Genomic DNA, 24,746 nt, shown 5'->3' on the forward strand with positions numbered 1-24,746 from the left:
GGAAAGGAATTTATTTCAGGAAGGCCAATATGGGAAGACAGTGGACTCTGCAGGTGGGTGGTAAAGGTCAGGTCTATCATTGTCTTGGGGTCACTCACGTGGGGCTTGCTGGCTCAGGGCCATCCTTATTGTTCGGTAGGTTTGGTCCTCCCTCCCCTCCTCCCTGGGGTGCTTTGCTGGCAGGGTCTTTTGCCCGAGTTAAGAGATAAGCTGGAAAGAAGGATAAATGAAGATGTGGTCCATATATACAATGGAATATTTTTCAGCCATTAGAAACGAAGAATGCCTACTGTTTGCATCAACATGGGTGGAATTGGAGGGGATGGATTATGCTGAGTGAAGTAAGTCAAGCGGAGAAAGACAATTATCATACGGTTTTACTCATATGTGGAACATAAGAAATAGCACAGAGGATCATACGGGAAGGGAAGGAAATCCAAAAGGGGAGATATCAGAGAGGGAGGTGAGCCATGAGAGACTGCGGACCCCGAGAAACAATCTGGGCATTTCAGCAGGGAGGGGGTGGGGAGATGGGGTAACAGGGTGATGGGTATTAAGGAAGGCACGTGTTGTGACGAGCACTGGGTGTTATATGCAACTAATGAATCGTTGAACACTGCATCAAAAACTAATTATGTACTATATGGTGGCTAACTGAACATAATAAAAAAAAAGAAGAAGAAGAATTTAATCAGTGATGAAGTCCAAGCTAAGGTCAAAACAGAGGAAATTGAAGTTCTCTTTCGGGCATTGCCTGGGGCGAAATGGAATCCTTGCTTGCATCCCAGCACCAAGCTTGGCCTCCACTTCTCTCTAAAAGTCGGGATACTCGTTCACTGGCTCTGGAGAAAAGGATCTGTACAATCAGTCCAAAAGCTGGAGCAGAGACTGCAAAAGTGATCTTTCAAACTCCTTGAGGTGTTAGTAAGGATCAGGAGGCTCCTTGTCAGCCTCTACTAGAGTCCTTTTCTGGTGCTTCCCTCTCTGTCCTCTCCTCTGTGAAGACATATTCCACCTGAGAACAATGGCTGTTGAAGGTCAGGCTTTAAAATATCGAAGTTGGGGGTGAGGGGGCGCCTGGGATCGAGCCCCGCATCGGGCTCTCTGCTCATAGGGGAGCCTGCTTCCTCCTCTCTCTCTGCCTGCCTCTCTGCCTACTTGTGATCTCTTGTCAAATAAATAAATAAAATCTTTAAAATAAAATACAATATCGAATTCGGAAAAACAGTCACCACATGTATCCTTGGAGGAGAATCAAACTTGTGTTTCTGTGTACCTGAGATGATACAAGGGTGATGATGTCTGAGAAGGAGGTCCATCACGCCACGAGCTGAGAGTCCTCCTGACTTTTGAGTCGGGAGAGTAAAAATCCCCACAAGGAGGAAGTGTGTTCACGTGCTCAGGCTGCTGTCCCAGATTTCCACAGACTGGGTGGCTTAAGAAACAACAGAAATGTATTCCTCACGTTTCTGGAGGCTGCAAGTCCAAGGTCAAGGCGCCGGCATGATGAGAGCCCTCTTCTGGCACAGAGCCACCCTCCCACTGTGTCCTCACAGGATGGAGGGGAGGAGGGAGTTCTGTGGGGTCTTTTTTATAAGAACCCTAATCCCCATTCACGAGGGCTCCACCCTGAAGGCCTCACCTGTCTCACACCATCACATCAATCATTAGGATTTCAACACCTTAGTGGGGTGGGGCGCACACAGCCAGACCATAGCTGTAAGTTCTCATGACCTTCCAAAGGTAACTTTCAGGGTGTGTGAAGGTTGGAGGGAGTGACTGGAGACTCCAGTCTCAAATGTCAAATGTCATTGGGGTCCAATGTTGTTTATTTTTGCAGGGAAATGGATGGAATGCATTGAGGTTGCAAAGTTCTCAGAAGTGCAAGAGACAGGCTGCCATGGTTGCCTGTAGACAGGAGCTGGTGAACAGGATGGGGCAGTGAGACCCGTATTTGGAGGCCACCCTAAATCCGATCTGCAGATGTCATACTTAGACACTTAGCAAATACGGTCGGCAAGTAACCAGGTCACTCAACAGAGGCCTTAGTTTCCCTCTATGTAAAATGGAGACAGTAAAGAATGCCTGGGTGGCTCAGTTGGTTAAGTGTCTGCCTTCAGTTCAAGTCATGATCCCAGGGTCCTGGGATTGAGTCCTGCATCAGGCTCCCCACTCAGCAGGGAGTCTGCTTCTCCCTCTCCTACTTTCCCCCCAGCTCACGTTCTCTCTCTCTCTCTCTCTCTGAATAAAATAAATAAAAATAAAATACAAAACACAAAATAAATAAAATCATTAAAAAAGTGGCTACAGTAAGACCCACGGCCCCAGACTGTAGAAAGGATGACGTGAGACACGCACGTGAGGTTCCTGGTACTTAGTGAGCATTTGTAAACATCAGCTCTTATTGTGTGTAGGCCCATTTTGAATTTGTTCGGACAACTGAACACAGCCTAATTCACCTTGTAACAACTAACACAGGCTATCCTCAGCAGGTGCGGGTCCGTGGAACCAGAATAGTGTCTGTAGCAGACGGAGAAGCCATTCCAGACATCCGCAGGCTATCCTCAGCAGGTGCGGGTCTGTGGAACCAGAATAGCGTCTGTAGCGGACGGAGAAGCCATTCCAGACATCCGCAGGGTCTTGACAGCAGTCTGATCTGAAGATGGCCCTCCGCGTGCTGTGCGCCAGCCTCAGCCTTCTCCGCCTGGTGTGGTGTCTCCTGCCGCAGACAGGCTATGTGCACCCAGATGAGTTCTTCCAGTCACCCGAGGTCATGGCAGGTAAGTTCCCTGCATGAGGTTAAGATATGCAGCAGCAAAGTCTGGATGGTTGCTGTCTGGATACTCAGGGGGAGGGAGAATCTATGTCTTTGGGGTTGAGCAGTAAATCCATGAGCCTGTCTGGAATAAGAACTTGCAAGTGGGGATTTCACATCTCCTTCCTGACCAGCGACGTTGACCTTCTGGACAGTACTAATGAAATGCCAGCCTCTTTGATGTTTTCCTGCTTGGACCAACAGTACCGATTATTCAGAATGAAAGTTGTTTTGGACTCCTCAGTGGAGAGATTTTAGAGTGGGGCTTCCCGGGTGCTTAGGGAAACTTACACAGGGCTATGGTCTGAGATACTGAAACTTTTTTCTGGGTTCTTCTGAGGGGTGAGGGAATCCAGGCCTGGAATGCTCACTTGTTAGAATTTATCTGCAGAGGGGTGTGGAATATATCAAGAGGATGGCTGACAGGGACTATGAGGCTTTTCAGATGCTGTGGGCACATGGGTTCCTCCTCCACATGGTTCATAGTTTTGAACCTCCACATGGTTCAAAATGGCTGCTTGAGCTCCAGCCATCAAGTCTAAAATCAAGTCTTTCCAGCCACTGGAGAGGAGATGGGCATGCCTGCTCTAAGGGCATATATTTTTTAAGATTTATTTTTTTAAGTATTCTCTACACCCAACGTAGGGCTCAAACTTACAGCCCCAAGATCAAGAGTCACATGCTCCTCCGACTGAGTGAGCCAGACACCCCTTTAAGGGCATATTTTGAATGTCACATACTTTTTGCTCATTTCCATCCCATTGGTCAGAATGTATTACGTGAACACACCTGGCTGTGAAGGAAGCTGAAAAATAGTCTTTATATCTGACCAAATGCCCAAGTGAAGAGACTAAGGAAGGAAGAAAGCAATGGATACTGGGGAAACATGCAGCTGGCCCTGCCATAGGGCTCACAGCTGGATTTGTTTCTTCAGGTGAAAGGTCCAGTCTTTGCCAGTTTTTTTAACCTGAGCCAGTAAAAAAACAAAAACGAAAAAACCCAGCCAGATTGATCTGACCTTGATTTTGTTTCCTTTTCACCTTCTTCTTCTTTTGGGGGGTGGGGGTGGGGGTGATATTTATTTTAGAGGTGGGGGAGGGGCGCAGAGAGAGAGAATTTCAGGCAGACTCCCTGCTGAGCATGGAGCCTCAAGCAGGGCTGGCTCTCAGGACCCTGAGATCATGACTTGATCCAAAATCCAGAGTCGGATGCTTAACCTACTGAGCCACCCAGGCGCCCTTCCCTTTGGGTTATCGCCTACCTAACCGTCCCGGTCTGCGGCAACATAAAGCAATCACCGGCGTAAAACCCGCGGTCCCCAGAGTCCGGGGAGTGTGCGCCGCTCGCTGACGACGGGGTGGGAACATCTTGGGGCTGCAACCCCTGTCCCTGAGCTTGGACCTGGCTCAGCTCCGCTTCTCTGTCCGCAGAGGACATCCTGGGCGTGGAGGCTGCGCGGCCTTGGGAATTCGACCCCAGCCGCTCCTGCCGCACGGTGCTCTTCCCGCTGCTGACCTCCGGCTCCGCCTTCTGGCTGCTCAGGCTCTGGGAGCAGTGGGGGCCGGGGCGGGGCCCGGTGAGTGGCTACGTGCTGCTGGTGGGGCCCCGACTCCTCCTCACCGCCCTCTCCTTTGCCCTGGACGTGGCCGTGTACCACCTGGCCCCGCTGTGGGGGGCGGAGCGCTGGAACGCCCTGGTCCTGCTGTCCGGCTCCTACGTCACCCTGGTCTTCTACACGAGGACCTTCTCCAACGCCATCGAGGGACTGCTCTTTGCAGGGCTGCTGGTGGTGGTGTCCCCCCGGTTGGCTTGGAGCCCCACCCCCAGGAAGCCTGCCCCGGGCCCGTGGGGGCACAGCTGGCTGCTGGGGGGCATCGTGGCTGCTGGCTTCTTCAACCGGCCCACGTTTCTGGCCTTTGCTCTGGTCCCGCTCTTCCTCTGGAGCAGCCGCGGGGCAGCGCACCCCGGCTTCAAGTCGCTAGCGAAGGAAACGCTGGCGCTGCTCCCCGGAGCGAGCCTCGTGGCGGCGGTGTTCGTGGCTGTGGACAGCTGGTATTTCTCCAGTCCCTCTAGATCCAGCACCCTCGTTCTTACGCCTGCCAACTTCTTGTACTACAACCTGGATCCTCAGAACCTGGCGAGGCATGGCACACATTTGCGGCTCACTCACCTGGCCGTCAACGGTTTCCTGCTCTTTGGGATGCTGCATGCCCAGGCCCTGCAGGCGGCGTGGCTACAGCTGCAAGCCTGCCGCCGGGCCTTTGCACAGATGGGCTTCCTGAGGGCTCTGGGGCACGGGAGCCTGCTCTCTGGCCCCAGGTCTTGCCTCCTGCTCCTCTACTTCACGCCTCTGGCCCTGCTTTCTGCCTTTAGCCACCAGGAGGCTCGGTTCCTGATCCCCCTCCTAGTCCCCCTGGTCCTGCTTTGTAGTCCACAGACCCAGCCTGTGCCCTGCAAGGGCCCCCTCGTCCTCTTCAATGTCCTGGGCGCCCTCTTCTTTGGCTGCTTGCACCAGGGGGGCCTAGTGCCCGGCCTGGGGCACCTGGAGCAGGTGGTTCATGCCCCGGCGCCCCCCAGCCTACCCACCCACTACACACTCCTCTTCACCCACACCTACATGCCCCCCAGGCACCTTCTCCACCTCCCAGGCCTGGGCTCGCCCGTGGAGGTGGTGGACCTGGCTGGGACTGAGGACTGGGTCCTGTGCCGAGCTCTGAACAACTTCACCAGGCAACCAGCCTGCCAGGTGGCTGGTGGGCCGTGGCTCTGCCGCCTCTTTGTGGTAACCCCAGGCACCGCCAGGCCTGCCATGGAGAAGTGCCACTTCCCTCTCAAGAGTGAGACGCTCCTGTTTCCCCACTTGACCCTGGAAGACCCACCAGCCCTGTCTTCTCTGCTGAGTGGGGCTTGGAGGAACCATCTCAGCCTTCACATCTTGGAACTGGGGGAGAAGCCTGGCAATGTGACCAAAAAGCCACCGCCCATGAGTCGGCCATAGGTGAGGGCACCACTGCACCTTCTGTGTGGGTAGCTGGGCTGGAACAGAGCCCTGATGCTCTTCCATTCCTTTCCCTTCCGGAAGTCCTACTCCTGCCTCTCCTGTGCATAGGCTTTGGCTGCTCTTCCTTCTGGGTAAGCTGGTACCCTTCTCCCCTTAAAGACCAAAGATCTGACCAGTCACAATCCTGACACCAAGTTCCCCAAAGAACCTGGTGTAACCGATGTCTGGTGAACAGCCTCACCAGGTCTGTTCCTGCCCTGTTCCTTCAAGCCACTGTGATATTTTGATATGTAATAGCACCTGGTTATGAAAAGAGAGAGATCGGCGTGCAGATGGCATTCCTCTCTCAAACCTTCCAGGATGCCTTATGTCTTCCTGTCGGAATAACCCTCTGGCTTCCTAGATCACCAGGAAGGAGGCAGTGGTGATGTAGAGAGCAGGCAATTCAGATTCCAGAGACCCGAGTTCTAGTCCCTGGTCTACTTACCACTGTCTGGCTGTGTGATCTTAAGAAAGCCCCTTCCCCTCACCTAGCCTCAGTTGCCAATCTGTACAGTGGATAAAAGTGTCTCTGAGGTGTCTGCCAGCTAACGCTGTGTCATGCCTTGGTCTGCAGTGCATGTCCCCCATCTAAACAAGCATATCTGTCCCAAAGCTCTTTAAGCAGCCCTGGTGTGGCGGTGTATTTAATGGCACCTGCTGTCTCTGCGTGGGGTTACCAAAACAAGTAGTTCTAGAATTGCTCTCTTCACTCTCTTCTACTCCTGTCCCTGAGGGAGAGGGTAGGACCTTTCTGCATCTCACCTTTTAAGGATCATTCTCCTGGATTAGGGAGCTCAGATGTTCCCTGTCCTCAGCCTGCCCGAGTGGGAATGGAGAATTAGTAGCTGTCTCCACTTGGGAGCTCTCTGGTGCTCCCAGAGACTTCTTAAATGCAGTCTGGTTGCTCACTAAGCTCAAAGCCCCCATCAGAAACCACTTCACAGGATAGAGAGCAAACCCCATGCCATGTGGGTGATGAAAGCTATCATCACAGCTCCAGGCACGGGCGCCCCCTCTAAGGGCACCCCTACCAATCCACTGGGAACGTGAGGAGCTGTGGCACTCACCCTGTCCTCATTCTCCCTCCTCAAATCTCTACCACCTCCTGAAAATAAGAGGCACCCAGGCCACAGAAATCATTGAGCTGTAAATCAATACAGAGCTGGAGACCAAACCAACACTAATGACCAAGCCCGAGCATTCTTCTAGTCCTGCCTTCTGCTGGCTAAGGTTTGGGGCAGCCCAAAGCAGCAGCCCTCCCAGTCACGCTGTTCCATGGCTGCTGCTTGTTCTTGGTGCCACACGCTCCTCCTGACTCCAACCCCAAGGACAGGCAGGGTCACTGATATGCTGGTAAATGTTTAGCAACCATTCTCTGGGGGCACAAAAGCCCCCATGTGGAGCATCTGCCGATTTCCGTGGCATAAATACTCCCACCTTGACTGATTTCAAACTACCACAATGATGCTACTGAACTCCAAGTTGAGAGGAGATGCCAGTAGACATTGGCTCCAGCAAACTACTGGGCTTTTCCCTCTTTTAAATTCTGTAGTAATTGCTCTTGTGGTTTATGTTTCTATGAACCTCTCATTTGTCTTCCTATCCCTAGTGCTTAGTGTCATCTCTGGCACACAGGAAACACTTCCTCTTTTCTTTGCAGCCAAAGATGGCTTTTCTGCCCAAGTGCCATCTTGGAGACACCTGACTCCAGGGTCCCAAACTCCTCCCCCAGTTGGATCCACAATCTCAGAATTTCCTGGAGGAATTCCAGGGAATTGGTTGTAACAGTCTGGGTAGATTTTTGATGGTCTGACTTCTAATAAATTTGTCCATAAAGCGTTTGTATCTAAGTCTATGCAGCATCAAGGGAGGAATCAGAATTGCCCTGCAAGATAGCAGGATGAGTTGCTTCCCTGCTTCACTCTCTAGCAGAATTTAGAAAAGCTTGAAAAGCATGCTGGGAGATTGCCACCGGGGGTGGTGGGAAGAATCTGATGTTTCTTTAGTAATAGGGTCACGGGTGGGATGGCAAGCCGGTGACTACAATCACTGGAGTCTCCTCCAGTGAAGCAGAAGGCATCCGAAATCACCTGCAGCTGGACCAGAAAGGACCCAGTTTTCTCTCTCTGCTCCGACTCCCTCTACAAAAACAGAACTTAGTTCTTACCCACTTCCATAAGAAATAAACACAGCCCCTTTCTCTTGCTTTCTCTCTTTTCTTACCAAAATGACCAGTTTGTCTAGCAGCTTCATTGCTTCCTGCCCTGCTTCCCTTTTTGTCCCTGCCAGTCTGGCAAAAGACCTCCCAGTGAATGTGCTTGCCTGTGCTGAGGGTAGGGAGTTGGGCTGGGGACAGCTAATACTCTGCTGCTGAGATCCAGAGACAAATGAATGGGATTGAGACCAGCGTGGCAGGAAGGCCAGAGAAGAAACAAGCTCCCCAGGCTCCTCACTGCCAGCCTCAAAGGAGGATCCAGAGTTGCCTCTGATCTGGGATGAGGATTTGTTCTTTAATAGGATTGGGGGGTGCGGAGAGGATGCCAAACCAGGACTTTGGTCATTAGGAGAGTGGGACTCCAGGCCTCAGGATTAAACAGCAGCACCTCCAATGGGATGACCAGGATATCAAGTCAGAAGTATGAACATTTAGAATGTTACTTTAGCTTCTCCATTCCCACAGCAGGTCTCTCCACCCTTATCCAGCTCTTTCTCTGTACCTATCAGAAAGGCCAGGATATAAATTCTGGTTGGTCACCAACCTAGAAGCATCTCCTGTGGCTTCAAGCTTTCTAGATTGCATGATTAACTAAAGGGCAATCAGAAATTCGGTCAGAGGCCTCAAATGACCAGGCATTTCTGTATACCACGGATTTTCCACTCATGGTTCCAACAGCTGTCTTGATTGTATCCCAGACCCTCTAAAACTGGTGACAGGCATCCAAGTAACTTGTTCCATAATAGGCAGTTCTGACGCCCAGTGGTGATAATGGAGGTCGGGGAGGTGAAGGCAGGCACTGAAGGTCACAAATAAAAGGGTCAGAGACTTGCGGTTAAGGACTTAGGCCCTAGAATCAAACATCCCAACTCTGTAAGGATGCAGCCCACTTCCTCCTATGAAAGTGGCTGTAAGAAGTGAGATTACCCACACGGACTGCAATTACCAAGTGCCAGCACAGAACAAACACTCAAAATGTGTGAACTAGTATTACCATGGGCCTATAGTCCCCATGACCCCTAACCATCTCGCAGGTTAAGTACCACACTCACACCCATCACTCTGCTCACACATTTAATCAGAGGATTTTGGCAGCTGTGTCTTTCCATCCGTGCTCTCCCCTGGAAGTGGCGCGCTGCTCTATCAGAGCAGAAGCAGCATCACTGAACACGAGTTTGAGTCCCACTCGCAGAGGGCACACGCCTCCGGCTGTGGTTCGGTTCACGGCTCTCCGTAAGTGGTGCACCAGGCTCCGGGCTTGGGGCGGGGGCTGGGTGTCATTTCTTCACGCCGTGCCCAGTCCGATCAGAGGGCTTCACCGGGGATGTCGGTTTGGCCTGGGCTTTCTGATGAACGAGGCCTCTGAAGGCGAACAGTCTGATTCCGGATTCAAAGCCGTACACTGCGCCCAGGATGACTGCTGAGCGCCGAGGCCTGTGTCGAGCCCAGAAGTGAAAGCCGGCGACCCTGGCCCGGCCCAGCCTGGGTTTAGGGGTTAGCGCCCGGGCCCCTCTGGTTACCTGGCGGTGACCCCGGGCGTTCCCGGAGGCCGCGGCGCAGCTCCTCAGCGAAGGTGTCCCTGAAGCGGGCAGCGCGGCGACCTAGGGAGCCCGCGGGCCCAGCCGCGAGGGCTCGAAGACGCCGGGCTGCGTCCTGGCCGCGCAGCTGGGCCTGCATCAGCGCGAAGGCCGTGAGCTGCGCCGCACGCCGGATGGGCTTAGACTCGGACAGACGCTCCACCAGCTGCGGGCTGTGCAGCAGGGCGGCCAAGAGCCGCCGAAGCACCATCCTCAGAGCGACCCGGAACCCGAAGCACGCCGCTCTCGCTTCCGACGGGCGACAAATAAAGACGGACCCCGTCTGCGCCCGCGCCGCCCGCTGATGACACTGGGGCGCGGGGATTGGTTGACAGGATGCTTACGTTTGCATCCGCTTCCCGCGTTTCCGCTTCCGCCACCGCCGCGGCAGTCTCGTTGTGAGTGGAGTGGCGGTGTTTTCGTCCACCTGTCTGCACTATGTCCGGCGGCCTTTTGAAGGCGCTGCGCAGCGACTCCTACGTGGAGCTGAGCCAGTACCGGGACCAGCACTTCCGGGTGAGGGAGGCCGGGCCGCGAGAAGGGAAGGCCCAGGGCCAGAACGCTGAGAATCGGCTTGCTCTTTTCTCATTGTGTCGTTTTCCGTTCTTTGGTTTCCCGAAACGCGAAGTGAGGCCCCGGTGCCTGCTGGGGAACGGAGCTGTAAGGGCGTTTGGATACCACTGAATCCCCTTATCTCATAGAGCACTTGAGGCTCGCTGCCCCATTCCCTTGCAGTTTCTGCCTTTCCCAGGCCAGTGCAGAGGGATTCCCGTGGCGGTAGTAACGGCGGCTTGCATTTGCACAGCCTTTGCCTCGGGAAGGTGACTTTGTGATATGGGGGCAGGGGTGTCCTTTGACAACTGGAGTACGGGGAAAGGGGGGCGTTTTCCTGAACCACATCCTCTTTATAACTTTTTAGTTTTAACTTAGCCCTGTGGCGCGTGGAACCCTTCCCTTCCTTGGTTTCGTAGAACGGTCGTACCAAGTTCTGCGCGGTCGCTGGGAGACACAAAGTTGAGCCTTGTCTCCAACCATAGAAAATCCTCACAGTGGGCAGGGAGACTGTCCAAACTAGGCACTTTAAGAGTCTAGGTGTCAAGCTTAGAGAACTCGGTTTCAGAAGAGAGGTTTTAGTTTGGTCTATGTCATTGTGTATTTTATGGGAAAAGGGAAGGCGGCAGATATTTGAGGTGGGCTGCTCAGTCTCAACAAAGGAGGGGACGAGGTGGTGCGACACTGGTCAACCACTGATTATTAGGTAACTTTTATTGAGGGCTGTTGCTTAAACCTATTAAGTCCTAGAGGGAGAGGGAAGACAGTGTCCGCACCCTAAGAGTTTATAATTTTCCAGTAGGGATTGTAAAGGCCGGCAAGTAATCATAATCTAGAGCAGAAATGGTGAGGGGAAAGGGAATCTTGTGAGGATTCAGAAAAGGGAGGCGGCGGGTGAAAGGAAAGGAGGGACACGTTTAGAAGAGGGTGGGCGTGGAGGGTACAGCGTTGTTAGCGGGGTGGGGAAAAGGAAATTCTGTTTGAGGCCAAAGTGAGGAAGGCCTGAAATTCATTCACTAAGGCAGCCGTTTTTAAATGCTGCCAAGCAAGGTTTTCACTTCTCTCTCTTACAGTTCTGAAGTTCCACATTACCATCTTGAATTTCAGGCATCCTATGAGAGTAAAAATGTGAAAGGTTTCAACTTGTTCTGTTACTCATGTTTAGTCTAAGGCTTGTAGCTTTATTTAGATAGTAGTAAGATACTGTCATGAGGAACTTCTAGAGTTCTGGAATCCAGCTTAATATACCTTAAGAAAGGACTTACATCACAGTTGTCTTAAACTATAGGCTGTTTGTTTAGATTACTTACATGTGTGAGAGGAGTGGAAAGAAAAAAAGGAAGGCCTCCTGGGTAATTTCAATAAATCTTTTAACAGCAGTGATATAAATAAGGTGAATCTACTTTATGTAATGCCTCATTCCAAAATTCTGAAAACTTGTTTTTAATGTAGAATGACTTTACCCAGTGGACTTTTTAAGAAAGTATGAGATTGGGCATAAGACTGGGTTTGGGGGTGGTGGCGGAGACTGGGTTTGGATTCCACCTGCAACTACTGAGTAGCTGTTTGACCTTGAACAAGTTACTTAACTGTCAAGTGTAAAGGCTAATAAATTAGGACCTACTTCATTCACTTCTGAGAATTAAATGCAACTTCTTACATGGAAATCTCTGACCTGTGACCCCTTGATTCGCCCTAGAGGAACATGTACCTATTTCTGTGTATGAGACCTTTTATATTCGTACTTTTAAGAAATGTGTATTTTGGAGCATACCCTTCATGTTGTTCTCACTGTGGTCATCACTATCTCAGAGATGTTACTTATAACTGCATGTGCATATACATTTTTCTTGGGGCTGCATAGTTTTATATTTATTGATGTACCATAATTTATCGTTTTCCTTTTGATGTGATTTCCTTTAGAACGGTTTCTTTATCCCTCCATTCTGCCACTGAATGTGATCACGTGAGACCTGTTAGGCTGAGCTCTATGCTACAAAGCTTTCAGAGACAAGTAATACAAAGTCTTGTTCTCGGAGTGAAGGAAACTGGATCAGAATTACATATCGAGTAGTAAATGAACAAGGGAGGTCTCTTGAAAATGCTCTAGGGGCCTGAGTGTAGATCTGTTCAGCTACTTTCCAAACTGGAATACTACTGTACAGTTGGTGTTAGAGTCTTAACCTGAGAGTCTGAGAGCAGGTCAGTGGATAGGCCTTTTTAGTTATTAGCATTTGTCCTCCCCAATGTGGAGGTCAGAAGAGAAGGTGAGAGGACACGACCATTTGGTTTCTCTGCAGGCACGTAAAATACCGTATCTAGCCCATGAGGAGTCCCAGGGATTGTCAGGTGGGTTGACCAAAGTGCAGTTATATTCTTGTCTCTGGCTTCATCCTGTCTTCCAAATTAGGAAGCCTGTCAAGAACCTAAGTTCTCGGGTGCCTGGATGGCTCAGTCGGTTAAGTGTCTGCCTTCAGCTCAGGTCGTGATTCCAGGGACCCTGCGATTGAGCCCCACATCAGGCTCCCTGCTCGGCAGGAAGCCTGCTTCTGCCTCTCCCACTCCCCCTGCTTCTGTTCCCTCTCTGGCTGTGTCTGTGTCAAATAGATAAAATCTTAAAAAAAAAAAAAAAAAAAGGCAAGCTCTTGTTTTTAGTGATCACTACCTTTTCTCCTAAACTCAGAAAAATATCTGAGCATGTAAACCATCTAAGCAGTTGTTTTAAACATTTTCTATGGGAATATTATAGGGGATACCCTATCTCTGAAAATCCATTTATTTTCACTACAAAAAAAGCCTTTCTAGTATATTGGTTCAAGGTCCGGAAGTTAAATTCAAGCAATGGGAGGTGCCAGTGCTGAGGATGTGGAGCTTGCAGAGAAGGGAGGCCATTTGCATGGCAGTCCAGCCCAGGAGGAAGGCCACATGCTTGACTCTTCAGTGGTGACTGTGTCCCGAAAGCAGGCTGGACCTGCAGAAGGGCGTCTTAGAATGTGAATGCCTGTCTCTGTCTCTCTCTTTGGCAAGGGATTTGTGGTAGACTGGGATGATGACAGAAGCTGATTCCCAAATTAGAATTAATGAGAGTTTTTGGCCATACTTGGGCATACTATTTAAGCAGGACTCTTCTTGGATTGTGTTGCTTAACTTTTTCGCTCTTTGACATTCCAGGGTGACAATGAAGAACAGGAAAAATTACTGAAGAAGAGCTGTACGTTGTATGTTGGAAATCTTTCCTTTTACACAACTGAAGAACAGATCTATGAACTCTTCAGCAAAAGTGGTGACATAAAGAAAATCATTATGGGCCTGGATAAGATGAAGAAAACAGCATGTGGGTTCTGCTTTGTGGAGTATCCTTCCTGTGTGTCTGGCGTAGCTATTGGGTGAGGGTGGGGCCAAGAGTGGCTAGTTAAAAAAACAAAAAAAGAATGAGGCCATCCACTAATTAGCATCCCTGTACTTTACCTCTACCTCTCCTTCCTTCATCTACCTCTTACCTTCTGCCCAATGTGTCTACACTCCTGCGTTGTGAAAGCTTCTGACTTTTATATTCTATTCTAAATATTTATATTCTGTTGATTTTTTAAGAAATAATCTTTTGGAAATAGATGCTCATGGTGTTTACAGAAGTACAAAGGGTATAGTGAAAATAAAATCTCTGTACTGTTCTAAACCCAGAGAGTTACTGGTCTCTTGGGTGGCTTTCCAGCAGTGATCCTGTGGATGTGTGGAGCCTACTGCATGCACTGTTTTTTCCCCCACCTTAGAGATTATGTTCATGCACATAGGTCTACCTCTTTCTTAAGTGGCTGTGTAGTATTTTGTTATGTAGATGTATATAGTTTGATTTTATATAAAGTCAAAACCAAACTGTTGTCTCCTTGGAAATTCAAATATTGGACCTCCTGGATTTTTTGGGGGTTTTTTTCTCCTAACATTTTCTTTTTTGGTCATTTTGTTTTATAATTCTGAGAAGTTTCCCAGACCTCGTCTAACATACTTTTAAAAAGTTTGTGCCCCAAATTACCAGGGTATTTTTTTCTTCCTGGGTGGGGGGGCGGTTGTGTTTATGCTGTAAATTTTCCTTAAATGTTTGGTGATCCCTGGGTTTCCAAGCATAATTACAGGAAAGAAGGCTAACTTTGTGGGTCCAGGCAGAGCTCTCTGAAGTTGTTGCCTCACCTTTGTTATATGTGGGTTTCCCAAATGCCAGAATGAAAAGAGATTCTTTTTTGACTTAATAACATCAAAGACACTGCCCTATAGGATTCCTCGTTTGTTCAGAACTCTGTTATTCTACTTTTATTTGCCTGGGTTTAAATGCCTTCCTGCTAGCAGGTCATCTTCCCACACACAGACCTTTAATTAAACCCTGTTTGCTGTCTCCTTCTTTAAGCCCCTTCAAGAATATTTCAAACTGTGACTTTGTTTCATCCATTAGCACTCTTCCTTCATCTTTCTTGAACCTCTAGTTTGTTGATAACCTCTTCTATTCTTTGGGTGTATGTATCTTTTCTGTCATTTTAATGGGGTCTTGAAAAGGAAATGAGGAATGTGCTCACTCCATCAGCTTGAACTAGAAGCCCTACTTTCAGACCTATTCCAAAATTTTTATTTTGGTGTCTGATTTCTGCAAGCTACTTCCATTCTCCCTTCAGACACAAGGGTCAAGAGTGCCCAGATTTTACATTTGCCTCAGGTGGCAATAGCATCAAAGTTCACAGGGTACAGGGAGAACAATGAGAACACAAAAAGCAAAGAAAATCCACCTTGTGGGTAATATTCAGCCCCTGAGTACTGGAATGCTTTTGCATTTGTCTTGTGTGTCAGAGATCCACAATCAACAGCAGATGATTACCAAGAGAAGCTGCCATTGCTAGTGTTTTTCCTCACTTTGCCCTTTTATCATGTCATTCATTCAGCAAAAAGTTACTGAATGCCCATTATGTGCTAGGCATCATGTAGGTGTTGGACACTGGGATTTTAGCAAGTGCTTCCCTGAGCCCAGCTAATGAGCGTAATTGCTTATGGACTTTTAAAAAAATATCACCCCAGAGATAGATTGAGCGGATCTGATTAAATAGGTTTGGGAGCAACTAACCTGAGTGATAGGATACTGAGTCTTTCTTTCTAAGGAAATGCAATGGCAGTTCCATGTGCACTGTAACCTCTTTTTATTAAGGTTGTATTTGCATTTGGAATTTACAGTTCCAAATTTGGATGCTTTTGTTTCCTTGGATAAGTGTGCAGTGTGTGCTCTAAACCTGCACTGAACATATTTATACTTTACAAACCAAAATATGGGGACAATGGGACCAAATAATCATCAGCACGATTTTCCAGGAAATCACGATCAGTAGCCTTGGATAAATTGTAGTGGACTCTGCAAGTGCTCCTGCACCAACCTCAAACAGGGATGTGCAAACCAAGTTACTGTCTCTGAAATCCATCTGGTTAGATTTGTTTTTGTATTCCTTCTTAACAACTCAGTTTCATTTAGATGTGGTTTCCTGTATTTCCAAAAATGTTTGGAGAAATGCTATACAGTGTTCCTTAATACTTACAACTTAAGATACTATTCAAGAGCAGATGCGGAAAATGCCATGAGGTACATAAATGGAACTCGTCTGGATGACCGGATCATTCGCACAGACTGGGACGCAGGCTTTAAAGAGGGCAGGCAGTATGGCCGTGGGCGATCTGGGGGCCAGGTACGCAGGAAGGTTCTCTTGGCTCAGTCTTTGCCTGGTAGTCCATTCCTAGTGACAAGGGCTTTGTCAGTTTATGTTTGTTCTTTTAGAAAATAATTTTGTGCCTTTAATCTTGGCCTGAAGTGAATCTGAAAACTACACATTAGGATTGGTAAATTATATTTTGTACATTTTCACAAGCCGCTTATTGGACTTCTGCTAGGGGCTATTTTGCACTTGTGAGGGTCTTAAACAAAAGGAAAATGCACTGAAATAAGTTTTAAGTTTCTGATTGTAAAATAGCCTAATTTAAGTACTTATTCTTGGGAATATGCTACTTTTCAGTGCTGGTGAGTATGAGCATGATGTTTGGTTAAAAAACTAAAAAACAAAAAAAACAACCAAAACCAAAAACATATTAGGTAGGGGCACCTGGCTGGCTCAGTTGGTAGAGACGTGACTCTTGATTTTTGGGTCACGGGTTCAAGCCCCATGTTGGGCGTAGAGTTTTATTTATTAAGTAAGCAAACAAAACCAGTAGGTAATCTTAATTTTGCAAGGCAGTTGAGCTTTATATCTGTTGCTCAAGAAAATGTTATGTCCTGCTTGAATGTTCACATTATGGTACCTGAAAAGGCTAAATAGTTTGCTTGCTAGTGTGTTTGTGGGAGGTGTATTCCTTATACCAGTCTTCTCTATAATGTAACTTGTATTCTTTTCAATTAAGGTACGAGATGAGTATCGGCAGGACTATGACGCTGGGAGAGGAGGCTATGGAAAACTGGCCCAAAACCAGTGAGTGGTGAGACCCCATCATGAAAACTCCTTTGGCCTGTTGAATTTGCCGTGCATTACCCAAGGTCTGCAAACCTGCCCACGTTTACCATGCTTTGATCAAGGTCTCTACTGAGCTGGAACCCTTTTCATGGTTTTCTTTTGAAAACTATTAAAGGACAGAATCCAAAGGAATGCCTTTATTCTGTAGTCTTAGGATCTTGGCCATATGTCAGTTGGCCAGAATGATTTTATGTCACCGTTACCAGAATTTGTGTTCTGTGGCAGCAGATTTGTTCTGTTAGCCCAAAACACCACACTTCTTTTAGGAAGATGGAAAATTTTTAAAAATTGATAATAGATTCATGGTCTTCATGGGGGCCTTAAAATTTTTAAGTTTGCAGGAAATAAAAAAGTGTAATAAATGGGGTTTTGCTATTTTGTGTAACTTTGAATTAGTGAGATGTTTGACCGGAGTTTGTTTTCTGTGTTGAGTTCTGGTCTCTAAAGCCAAACTTACAGGAGTCAAGGGAGCTTCCTAGATTACTGATGCAGAAGCAAGCCTTAAAGCACTGCCCTGGGGGACACTACCGGCGTGTATGCTTTATGTATTAAGACTTTACTAGCATATACTGTACACATTTTCAAAAGATGTGCTCTACTTAAAGATTCATTTTCAGAGTGATCTCAGGAATGGACTGGGTTTAAAAAAAAGAGCTTGAGGATCAAGAGGACACTTACAAAGAACAATCTGAATTGCTTCCCACAGGAAATGTGTTTCAGCCAGTTTTCATTTGAAGTTTTTTTTTCCCCCCTAATTGTGCTTGCCGAGTTTCAGAGCCTGGATAGTGAGTGACCTGATAGTCTCTATAATGAAGGGAGTCTGTAAAATTTATTTTGCATTTAAAGGTACAAGGTGATTTCTCTAATATATATGAACTACTGCTCATTAAACTGTTAGTCTAATATGATTTTCCCTCACTTAAGTGAAGTTTTTTCATCTAGCAACAGAGTATCTCGTAACTTCCACTAGAGTTGTTGAAAGTTGGTGCTGAAGTATCTCAGTGTGAACATCTTTCCCATTACAGTAAGTATAGGTTCTCACATTAAATTCAAGCTGATTATTTGGATTATTAAGAGCTATAACTAGTTGTAAGTGCTTAGGAAAGAACCATCTGCAGATGTTTAATGAGGACATATCATTTTGAAAATTTCCTTCACACTGTAGTTTGAATTAATGTATTTTATAATTTTGTAAAACGTAACTCCAATTTCTACAGGCCTTAAAACCACAGACATTTGAACTGTTAAACCCAATTATCATTGTCTCTGCCTACATGTCACCTATAAAGAGTGACACTGGAACTCTTACTCTGGAATATTTAGGAGTAAGGTGAATTTGCATGTCTGTTTTGTGATTTGACAGGTACCTAATATGGTAGCCACTAGTGATGCTTAGAGAACCCTGCCATCATTGCCGAAAATTCTGTTGGCAGTGTTATGGAAGGGTAGGCTGCTTAGGGCCTACACTGGTCACTGTTCATAAATGAGCCTTGTCATGACAAGAGCATGCCTTTGAAGTACATGTTATTCAAGAGAACACACATTTATAAAGGTATTTAGTTTATTTTTCAAAAAAATATTTTTGCTAGAAGGTTTGAGTAATTTTACATGATCATAATCTTTAAATAAATTCTTTTTCTGACCAAAAGGTACCATTTAAGTGAACAGCTTATCTAGGCCTGTTTTTGTAACACCCAAATACAATTAGCACTTCTCTGATGGTATATTCCCTAGATCTTAATTGTCTATAGGCCAGGAGGCAGAGCCTCACACGTAATAAAAACAGGTGCTTCACAACTGCTGATTAGTTTGGTTTCTTAACATAATTAAACAGAGCAGGTAGTCAGTATATTCAGTTCACACTATTAACATGCCTAAAGGGTCTGATACACCCAGAGCTCTCCCAGTCAGCACTTCTAATGCAGGGAAGCAGTGAACCAACTGCAGAGAAAAAGGGCAGCTCTGACTAGTGCTGACTGTGTCCCAGTTAGGGCTGTTGTTCTGTGCTAGCTATGAATCCAGCGTAACCGGTGTCACTCATACTCAGTGATAAGTAGAAAATACAGCGCAAAACCAAAAAGTGATTTGGGGACTTTGGGCAGCAACTGCTGCTTTTCCCTTCCTTAGGTTCCCTTCCTTAAGAGAATGCTACTAAAAGTTCAGTTAAATCTATATTCATTGCTACAGATTAATGTAAGGACAAATCACTGGAAAGAAAGAACTATAGTAAGTTTGTTGATGGACAGGACTGGGCACAGCTTGAAGGCACATTGTAAGCAGCTTTTAGTTTGTACAAGGCCTGCACTCAACCCCAAAAGCGTAAGGGCTGCCTACCTTGTGGGCACCCAAACAGTTCAGTGCCAAGCTAGTGATAATAAAACAATGCCTGCCTCTTCCACCAGCAGTCCAGACTACCTTTCAAAAACGTCTTTGTTGCAAGGAAGAAATTATTACAAACATCAGAACAAAGGCCCTTCTGATATGGGGCTTGGGCTAAATAGAGGTTCACACCTAATCATGAGAATAGGGGGGAAAAAGCAACTATGAGTGCTAAAACCAAGTTCCACCAACAGAGAAACATTTTGAACCACATTCTTAAAAATATCTGACATTTAGGCAAAAGCATGCTGGTCAGTGCACCTCAAGGCGTCTTATTAAAGTGGAAGTAAAAGGGAAGCTGGCCTTGGACAGTTCACTTTAGTTAACTATGTGCACCCCTGCTTGCCTCAGCACCCAGAGGGTGACCATTTCTCAGACTGTAGGAAACGGCAATTCAAGTTTGGGACATGAAGATTCAGGACACAGTTTTGGTGTCTCTTCTACATACCTGGTTCTGTCAGTGAGGAGGTGAGCTGGAGCTCTGAAGTTTAAGATAGTGGGAGTCCACAGCCTAGTTATACTGGCTACTTTGTATAACTACTTCCCTGCCCCCCAAAAGTTAGGCAAATGTCTTACATGCAGATCTGAAAAAAATTCACGTTTGCATAATTATGTTGGAAAACCTCAAGATGATATCCTCCCTGCTTAAACTGTCCTCTTTGTTAATGATGACATAACCCTAACTGTAGCAGCATAAAGTGCCTCTGATCGCAGTAAGAAATACTGAGTTGGTTTTACAGTAAGTCCAGAGGGCTCTGGAGAGTACTGGGGCTCTTTACAATGTAAACATTGGTGTTGGTGCTTGGAATGTCTGGGAGTGGGAACCCTGCGTATAAACATGTTCGTACCCTCGACTGCTGGCAACCTCACCTTCTGGCCAAGTTTAAACTGCATGTTTCAGCTGCTTATTTTCAATAGTCACACCTAAACAGGCATAATGCCAAGTATCTTCTGTCATTTACTTGGTATTCTGGTAAACTTCTGAGACTCTTACATACACCTTTGTGTTTTTTTCTGCCCCACTTCAGAAAAGATAATTGGGTAATTTAACATGCATCCTTCCAGATTCCCTTTCCTTTCAAGTATCACAAAAGGCTAGAATAAAGATGCAAGATCCATTACTTTAATCCTACTACAGCTAAGCATAAGGACAGGGTCACTTCTGCTTTCCCCCAGTAGGCGAGGCTGATAGAAGTGAAAAAAAGACCCCTGCGCTGGAGTCTCAGGGTGGTCAGGAGAGGCCAGATGAGGAGCCCTGCATGCTGCTGAGATGACCAGAGGGAAGAGCAAATACATTATCTGCTGTGCTCCTCTGCAGTCCAGTCTTCTTACCCTTCCTCTTCTCTCCTCCCTACCCATCTGCAAAAGACCTGGTCAGTCTTTAGTTTTGAAGATTTATATTTTAAACACCTTTGAAGAATAAAAGGTGTTTGGCAAATCTTAATTTCTTCCATATGGGAGACAACACAAGGATAACAGCTTGTACTCAGAAAGGCTGAATTCTCATGTGTTTGACCACTAGTTTAATGGATATTAACATTTTTAATGGGCCAAAACCAAAAATCCAGAGAATTCAGTGTTCCAGCCAAAGCCTTCATAAGACTTAGGCCTTTTTGTTACAATTCTTAAAGCCAAGATTGAAATTTCTCATGTCTTAACTGGACATCCAAAGTTGTCTTTTTCTCCCACCTCAATTAACTCCTCCCATAGTAGGCACTGTGCTTTATATGTGCCTCTCTAAACAGAACACACCAGTCAGGTTTTGGCCACTTCTCACCCTTCAAAAGGAATGCAACTCACTCGGCAAGACTCACTTGGGAGAGGGAAGTCAATGAAAGGTGCAGCAGGTAAAAGGACTGGCTTTGTCAAAACCACCACTCCTAGCTACCCTTTACGCCCCAGGGAACAAATCATTCTCAGAGTTACGTTGAATTAAAAACATCCTGCACTTTTAGGTTCTGGGATTAAAAATTTTAAACCTGTATTCAGTTCACGTCTAACTAAGTTTCAAAAGCCGCACCAAATCTACTAGGCTTTTTTTTTTTCTTTTTTTTTTTAATACTCTGCACTGCATGCTCTGTCTATATGCATGCGTTTGGATAATAAATATTAAATATGGGGGGAAACACACGGAACCCATAAAATTAAAAATGAAACCAAACTGAACATTAAAAAATAGTACACGGTAGCTAGAGAAATGAATAGGGCAAAAAAACAAATTTGAGGTAACAATAGTGGCCCAACACCACTGATCTGAAATATCTGTAAAAATTCAAATAAGTGTTTGGAGATTCAAGTAACAAACCATCTGCTTCAACTTGGTCAGACCTCCCAGAGTCCCTGCTGAGTTTCAGTCCATGAGCCGGCACTCACACAGCTCCTTGTAAATCCTCTTCCGCACTCGGGGCATGTCCTCTTGGGAAAACTGGAAAGGCTGCTCTAAGGCGAGGCACTTGCAGTACTGCAAAGGTCGCAGAAACACTTAAGTGGCATGTGGAGCTAGGAAGCAGCCCAGTGTATTTTCCCAGATGCAGACCTAATAGAATAAGGTCTAAGGCAGCATTTTAAAGTTTGGATGTAAAACACATTGCTTTTAAAACATTTACCTCCAAATTAGAGTCACCTTCCCTGGTAAGTATCTCACTTTGGCCACACAATACTGTAAGAAGCAGAAACTGATAAAAGAGGCTCCAATTCTTCTAAAGGTGTAATGTGCAGAGATGGCAGCTAGACCTAACATAGTCTTTAAGTGAGAACCTCAGTTTGTTTTCAAACCCAAGACATTCATGAGTCAGAGGAATGAGCCCATCTTTCATGATCTTTGCAGATCTCTAAGCTCATGAATTATATACAATTTCCTTTGTAAATATAATGTTTAACAAAATTTTCAGTAGCCCTTAAAGATCACTAAGGAACTCACAGCAGGAGAAAGCAGTTTTTGAATGTGGCCCTTATTTAAAATGTAGTTTTTACTCTGGTTAAAGACCACTTGCCAATGGCTAAAAAAATATATAGTTAATTCTGCAAATGCCAAGGATCTACAATACAGATTGAGATCAGTCTCCAGTGTGCCTTACTAATAACCTGTTGTTCATTCTTGGCTTTAGAAGGTGGTGCTTCTAAAGAGAACGCATCTGAAAGTACAGAATCTACAGCTCCCCATCAACAAAGGAAGGGAAGGAGGAAATACTGTTACCTGTTCCTAGTGCCAGGTGCATACCACAGGGGCTCCCATCTGTCTAAGCCCAACAATTTTAATTCACACATCCTAAATTCTGGAAAAAGAGATATCTTTACCTGGAGCACAAAGACTCCACAGTCACTGTCATTTTTCTGTTGTGGAATACACTAAAGAGAAAAACAAAATGATCATTAAAATAAAACCCAAGTACTTGTCATCAGATAATTTGTTTTTATGGAAAGATGAGCAAAAGACAAAAATCCATCTCTGTCCAAGACAACTGGTGTACTGGTATATACCTTTGGTATTTAAAGTATGGGATTTTATGGAAATATCTAGCCATATCAAAAGAGCAAGCAACCATCTGTAATTTACAGAACATTTTGCCTAAATGGGAGAAATATCCCACTTTAAAACTTCCATTTGGATTACTAGTTCTGCTGTCCGATTACTGACCAAAATAGGATTGTGGATCAAAAAGTGTATGCCTGGACTCGGAATACTTCCTAACGATCCTGCTTAGCAATCTCCACTTTTGATCTCCTACTACACAAATCTTTACTCTTTCAAAGAAATCATAAAGATAAGCAGGTTTCCAAAAGAACTGGTTATGTATTCTGCCTAAAATGGGAGTATGAAAGATCCTGACTAAATTTAGAGTACCTGGATATTCTAGTTGGGTAAATTTAGAAAATTTACAAGTTCAATTCTGGTTTAAACTAAAAGACTAGGTTATTAAGAGAAAATTTATGCTTTTAATGCATAGTTTTTAGTATGTTTAATATGTTTTTAATACATAGATGAAAGTACTTAGCTTTCAGTACAGTTCAAGGATGAACAAATCTGGTCCTTTTGGGTTTGGCTTAAAGTTTGTTTCAAGACTCTACCTCTTTTAAGATTGTGTTCAGTGATCCAGACAGACCTGAGGTCAAGGGCCTGACTGAATAGTTCTGATGGCCTTTGGGGAAGGTCACACCTATGCTTCAGTTTTCTCACCTATAGAATAAAGATGATGCTCATCCTTAAATGACCAATCTGCCTACCTCACAGGTTGTAAGGATCAGATGAGATCACACAGGCAAAAACACTTTGGAAACAATAAAGCAGTGACCATAAAATGTTAAGATACTGGTATCTGTGACAGCAATGAGAAGACATGCCTGGGCACTCTGCCCCACATATAGCCTGAGTATCTATAGGGCAAACGTAGTGCTGCTTTCAGACTGAAACACTCAAGACACTGTCTTCCCCAAATGCCTGGTAAGAAGCCCAGTGCACTTCCTCCCTTAGTGGATCCAAATGGTCATTTCAGCATTTCTCTGGGTCTATGTGGGTCATCTGGAAATAAGAGGCAAGAGGCAGGCGCCACCAAAAGAAAAAAGTTACATATCTATTTTTTTCTTTTATCCCCCCAATACAGCAATCATATCATTAGCAGCTGCCCCAAGGATGAAATGAGTAAATTTGTTCCCCACAAGCACTGGGAAACGAAGCCCTAGATGATCAATACTAAATAGAGGTTTACTCTAAGCTGCCTCTCTGCAGCCTCCAGACTCTCACTGGTTATCTCCATCATCAATCTTAAAATGCTTCTTAAAGACACCCACCCCTAAGATGATTCCATCCCCCTGACATGCCTGAGTTTTCATTTTTGTCACATACTTACCTTTGTAACAGCAGTCTGCCAACCCTGAAGAAATTCAGGTCTATTTTTTTCTCTGGCTTCAGTCAGCAAATACTTTCTTATATTCTGGTTAAAAAGAAACCACAACACAGATGCTGTGTTCCATCAGTTGGTGAAAAATGGAACCTGCCCACAGCAGATAGAAGCAAAGGAGAAAGCTGTGGCCCCACCACTGGGCAAAGTCTGAATTAGAGTTTAAGGTTTAAATAAGCTGAACCTTATTTCTGACCTTTCACTTCACAGTGACTCAGACCTTCTATGCTCAGGTATGCATTTAGGCTCTGGACACCCGTATATGTTTTAATTGGAACTTTTTATAAGATGGTCAGCCTCTTCCAGTAGTAAGCCAACTTGCTGAATGAGAAATTTAAATAAGTACTGGCAGGACAAAAAGAAAGTCTTGATTACTGCCAATGCTCAATACAAAGAAGGAACCATGGCAGAAATCAGTAACTGGAACTAAATGAAAAACATTCCCCGCCTTAGATAATCTGTATTTTGAGGGCTGTAGGTAAAGGTATAATGCAGTTTCTAGAAAGTTATACTGAAACCCATTCTGGATACTAAATACAGTCAAGTCCACTGTGGAAATCTCTACCAGGATGAAGCCTATCAGAGTTTCAAACTTTCCTTGTGCCTTCTACATCCATAGCTCTCTCTGCATCTAAGGTGAAGTCAGACGTTACAGGACTTAAACTAACCCCTCTGAAGATGAAATATGTTTATACATACAACTGTGTGTTTATGCACACATGCATGTACACACATGC

The 24,746-nt window shown here is 45.8% G+C and overlaps 4 protein-coding genes across 10 annotated transcripts in view; 2 read left to right on the top strand and 2 right to left on the bottom strand.

The window, feature by feature from the left end:
• Window positions 1–2,631: 2,631 nt before the first annotated feature.
• On the top strand, window positions 2,632–5,886 carry PIGZ (phosphatidylinositol glycan anchor biosynthesis class Z). Its single transcript, XM_032869335.1, has 2 exons — window positions 2,632–2,780; window positions 4,246–5,886. The coding sequence occupies exons 1-2, from the start codon at window positions 2,663–2,665 to the stop codon at window positions 5,811–5,813; spliced, it is 1,686 nt and encodes a 561-aa protein (XP_032725226.1). The 5' UTR covers window positions 2,632–2,662; the 3' UTR covers window positions 5,814–5,886.
• Window positions 5,887–9,133: 3,247 nt separating this feature from the next.
• On the bottom strand, window positions 9,134–9,942 carry NCBP2AS2 (NCBP2 antisense 2 (head to head)). The gene has a single exon (XM_032869336.1). The coding sequence runs from the start codon at window positions 9,859–9,861 to the stop codon at window positions 9,562–9,564; it is 300 nt and encodes a 99-aa protein (XP_032725227.1). The 5' UTR covers window positions 9,862–9,942; the 3' UTR covers window positions 9,134–9,561.
• An 85-nt stretch (window positions 9,943–10,027) lies between these two features.
• The window catches only part of NCBP2 (nuclear cap binding protein subunit 2), a 34,463-nt gene continuing 19,744 nt past the window's right edge, over window positions 10,028–24,746 (top strand). For 3 of the 5 annotated variants that reach the window (XR_004384041.1, XM_032869344.1, XM_032869346.1), the window contains exons 1-4: window positions 10,028–10,166; window positions 13,374–13,555; window positions 15,778–15,916; window positions 16,623–16,690. Coding sequence is in view for 4 of the 5 variants with exons in the window: in XM_032869344.1 (XP_032725235.1) it covers window positions 10,089–10,166; window positions 13,374–13,555; window positions 15,778–15,916; window positions 16,623–16,690 (467 nt within the window). In the remaining variant the exon portion in view is untranslated. Of the gene's footprint in view, window positions 10,167–13,373; window positions 13,556–15,777; window positions 15,917–16,622; window positions 17,641–17,674; window positions 17,859–24,746 lie in introns of those variants that run through there. The other 2 variants (XM_032869343.1, XM_032869345.1) reach the window with 2 other exon arrangements.
• SENP5 (SUMO specific peptidase 5) overlaps window positions 19,978–24,746 on the bottom strand; it is a 61,784-nt gene continuing 57,015 nt past the window's right edge. For 2 of the 3 annotated variants that reach the window (XM_032869340.1, XM_032869337.1), the window contains 3 exons: window positions 23,959–24,042; window positions 22,409–22,459; window positions 19,978–21,572 (listed from right to left, as the gene is read on the bottom strand). In XM_032869340.1, the coding sequence (XP_032725231.1) occupies window positions 21,462–21,572; window positions 22,409–22,459; window positions 23,959–24,042 (246 nt within the window). In that variant the 3' untranslated portion in view covers window positions 19,978–21,461. Of the gene's footprint in view, window positions 21,573–22,408; window positions 22,460–23,081; window positions 23,631–23,958; window positions 24,043–24,746 lie in introns of those variants that run through there. The other variant, XM_032869338.1, reaches the window with a different exon arrangement.

Source organism: Lontra canadensis, unplaced genomic scaffold (genome assembly GCF_010015895.1).
Source record: "Lontra canadensis isolate GAN:19392208 unplaced genomic scaffold, GSC_riverotter_1.0 scaffold38, whole genome shotgun sequence".
Taxonomy (NCBI): domain Eukaryota; kingdom Metazoa; phylum Chordata; class Mammalia; order Carnivora; family Mustelidae; genus Lontra; species Lontra canadensis.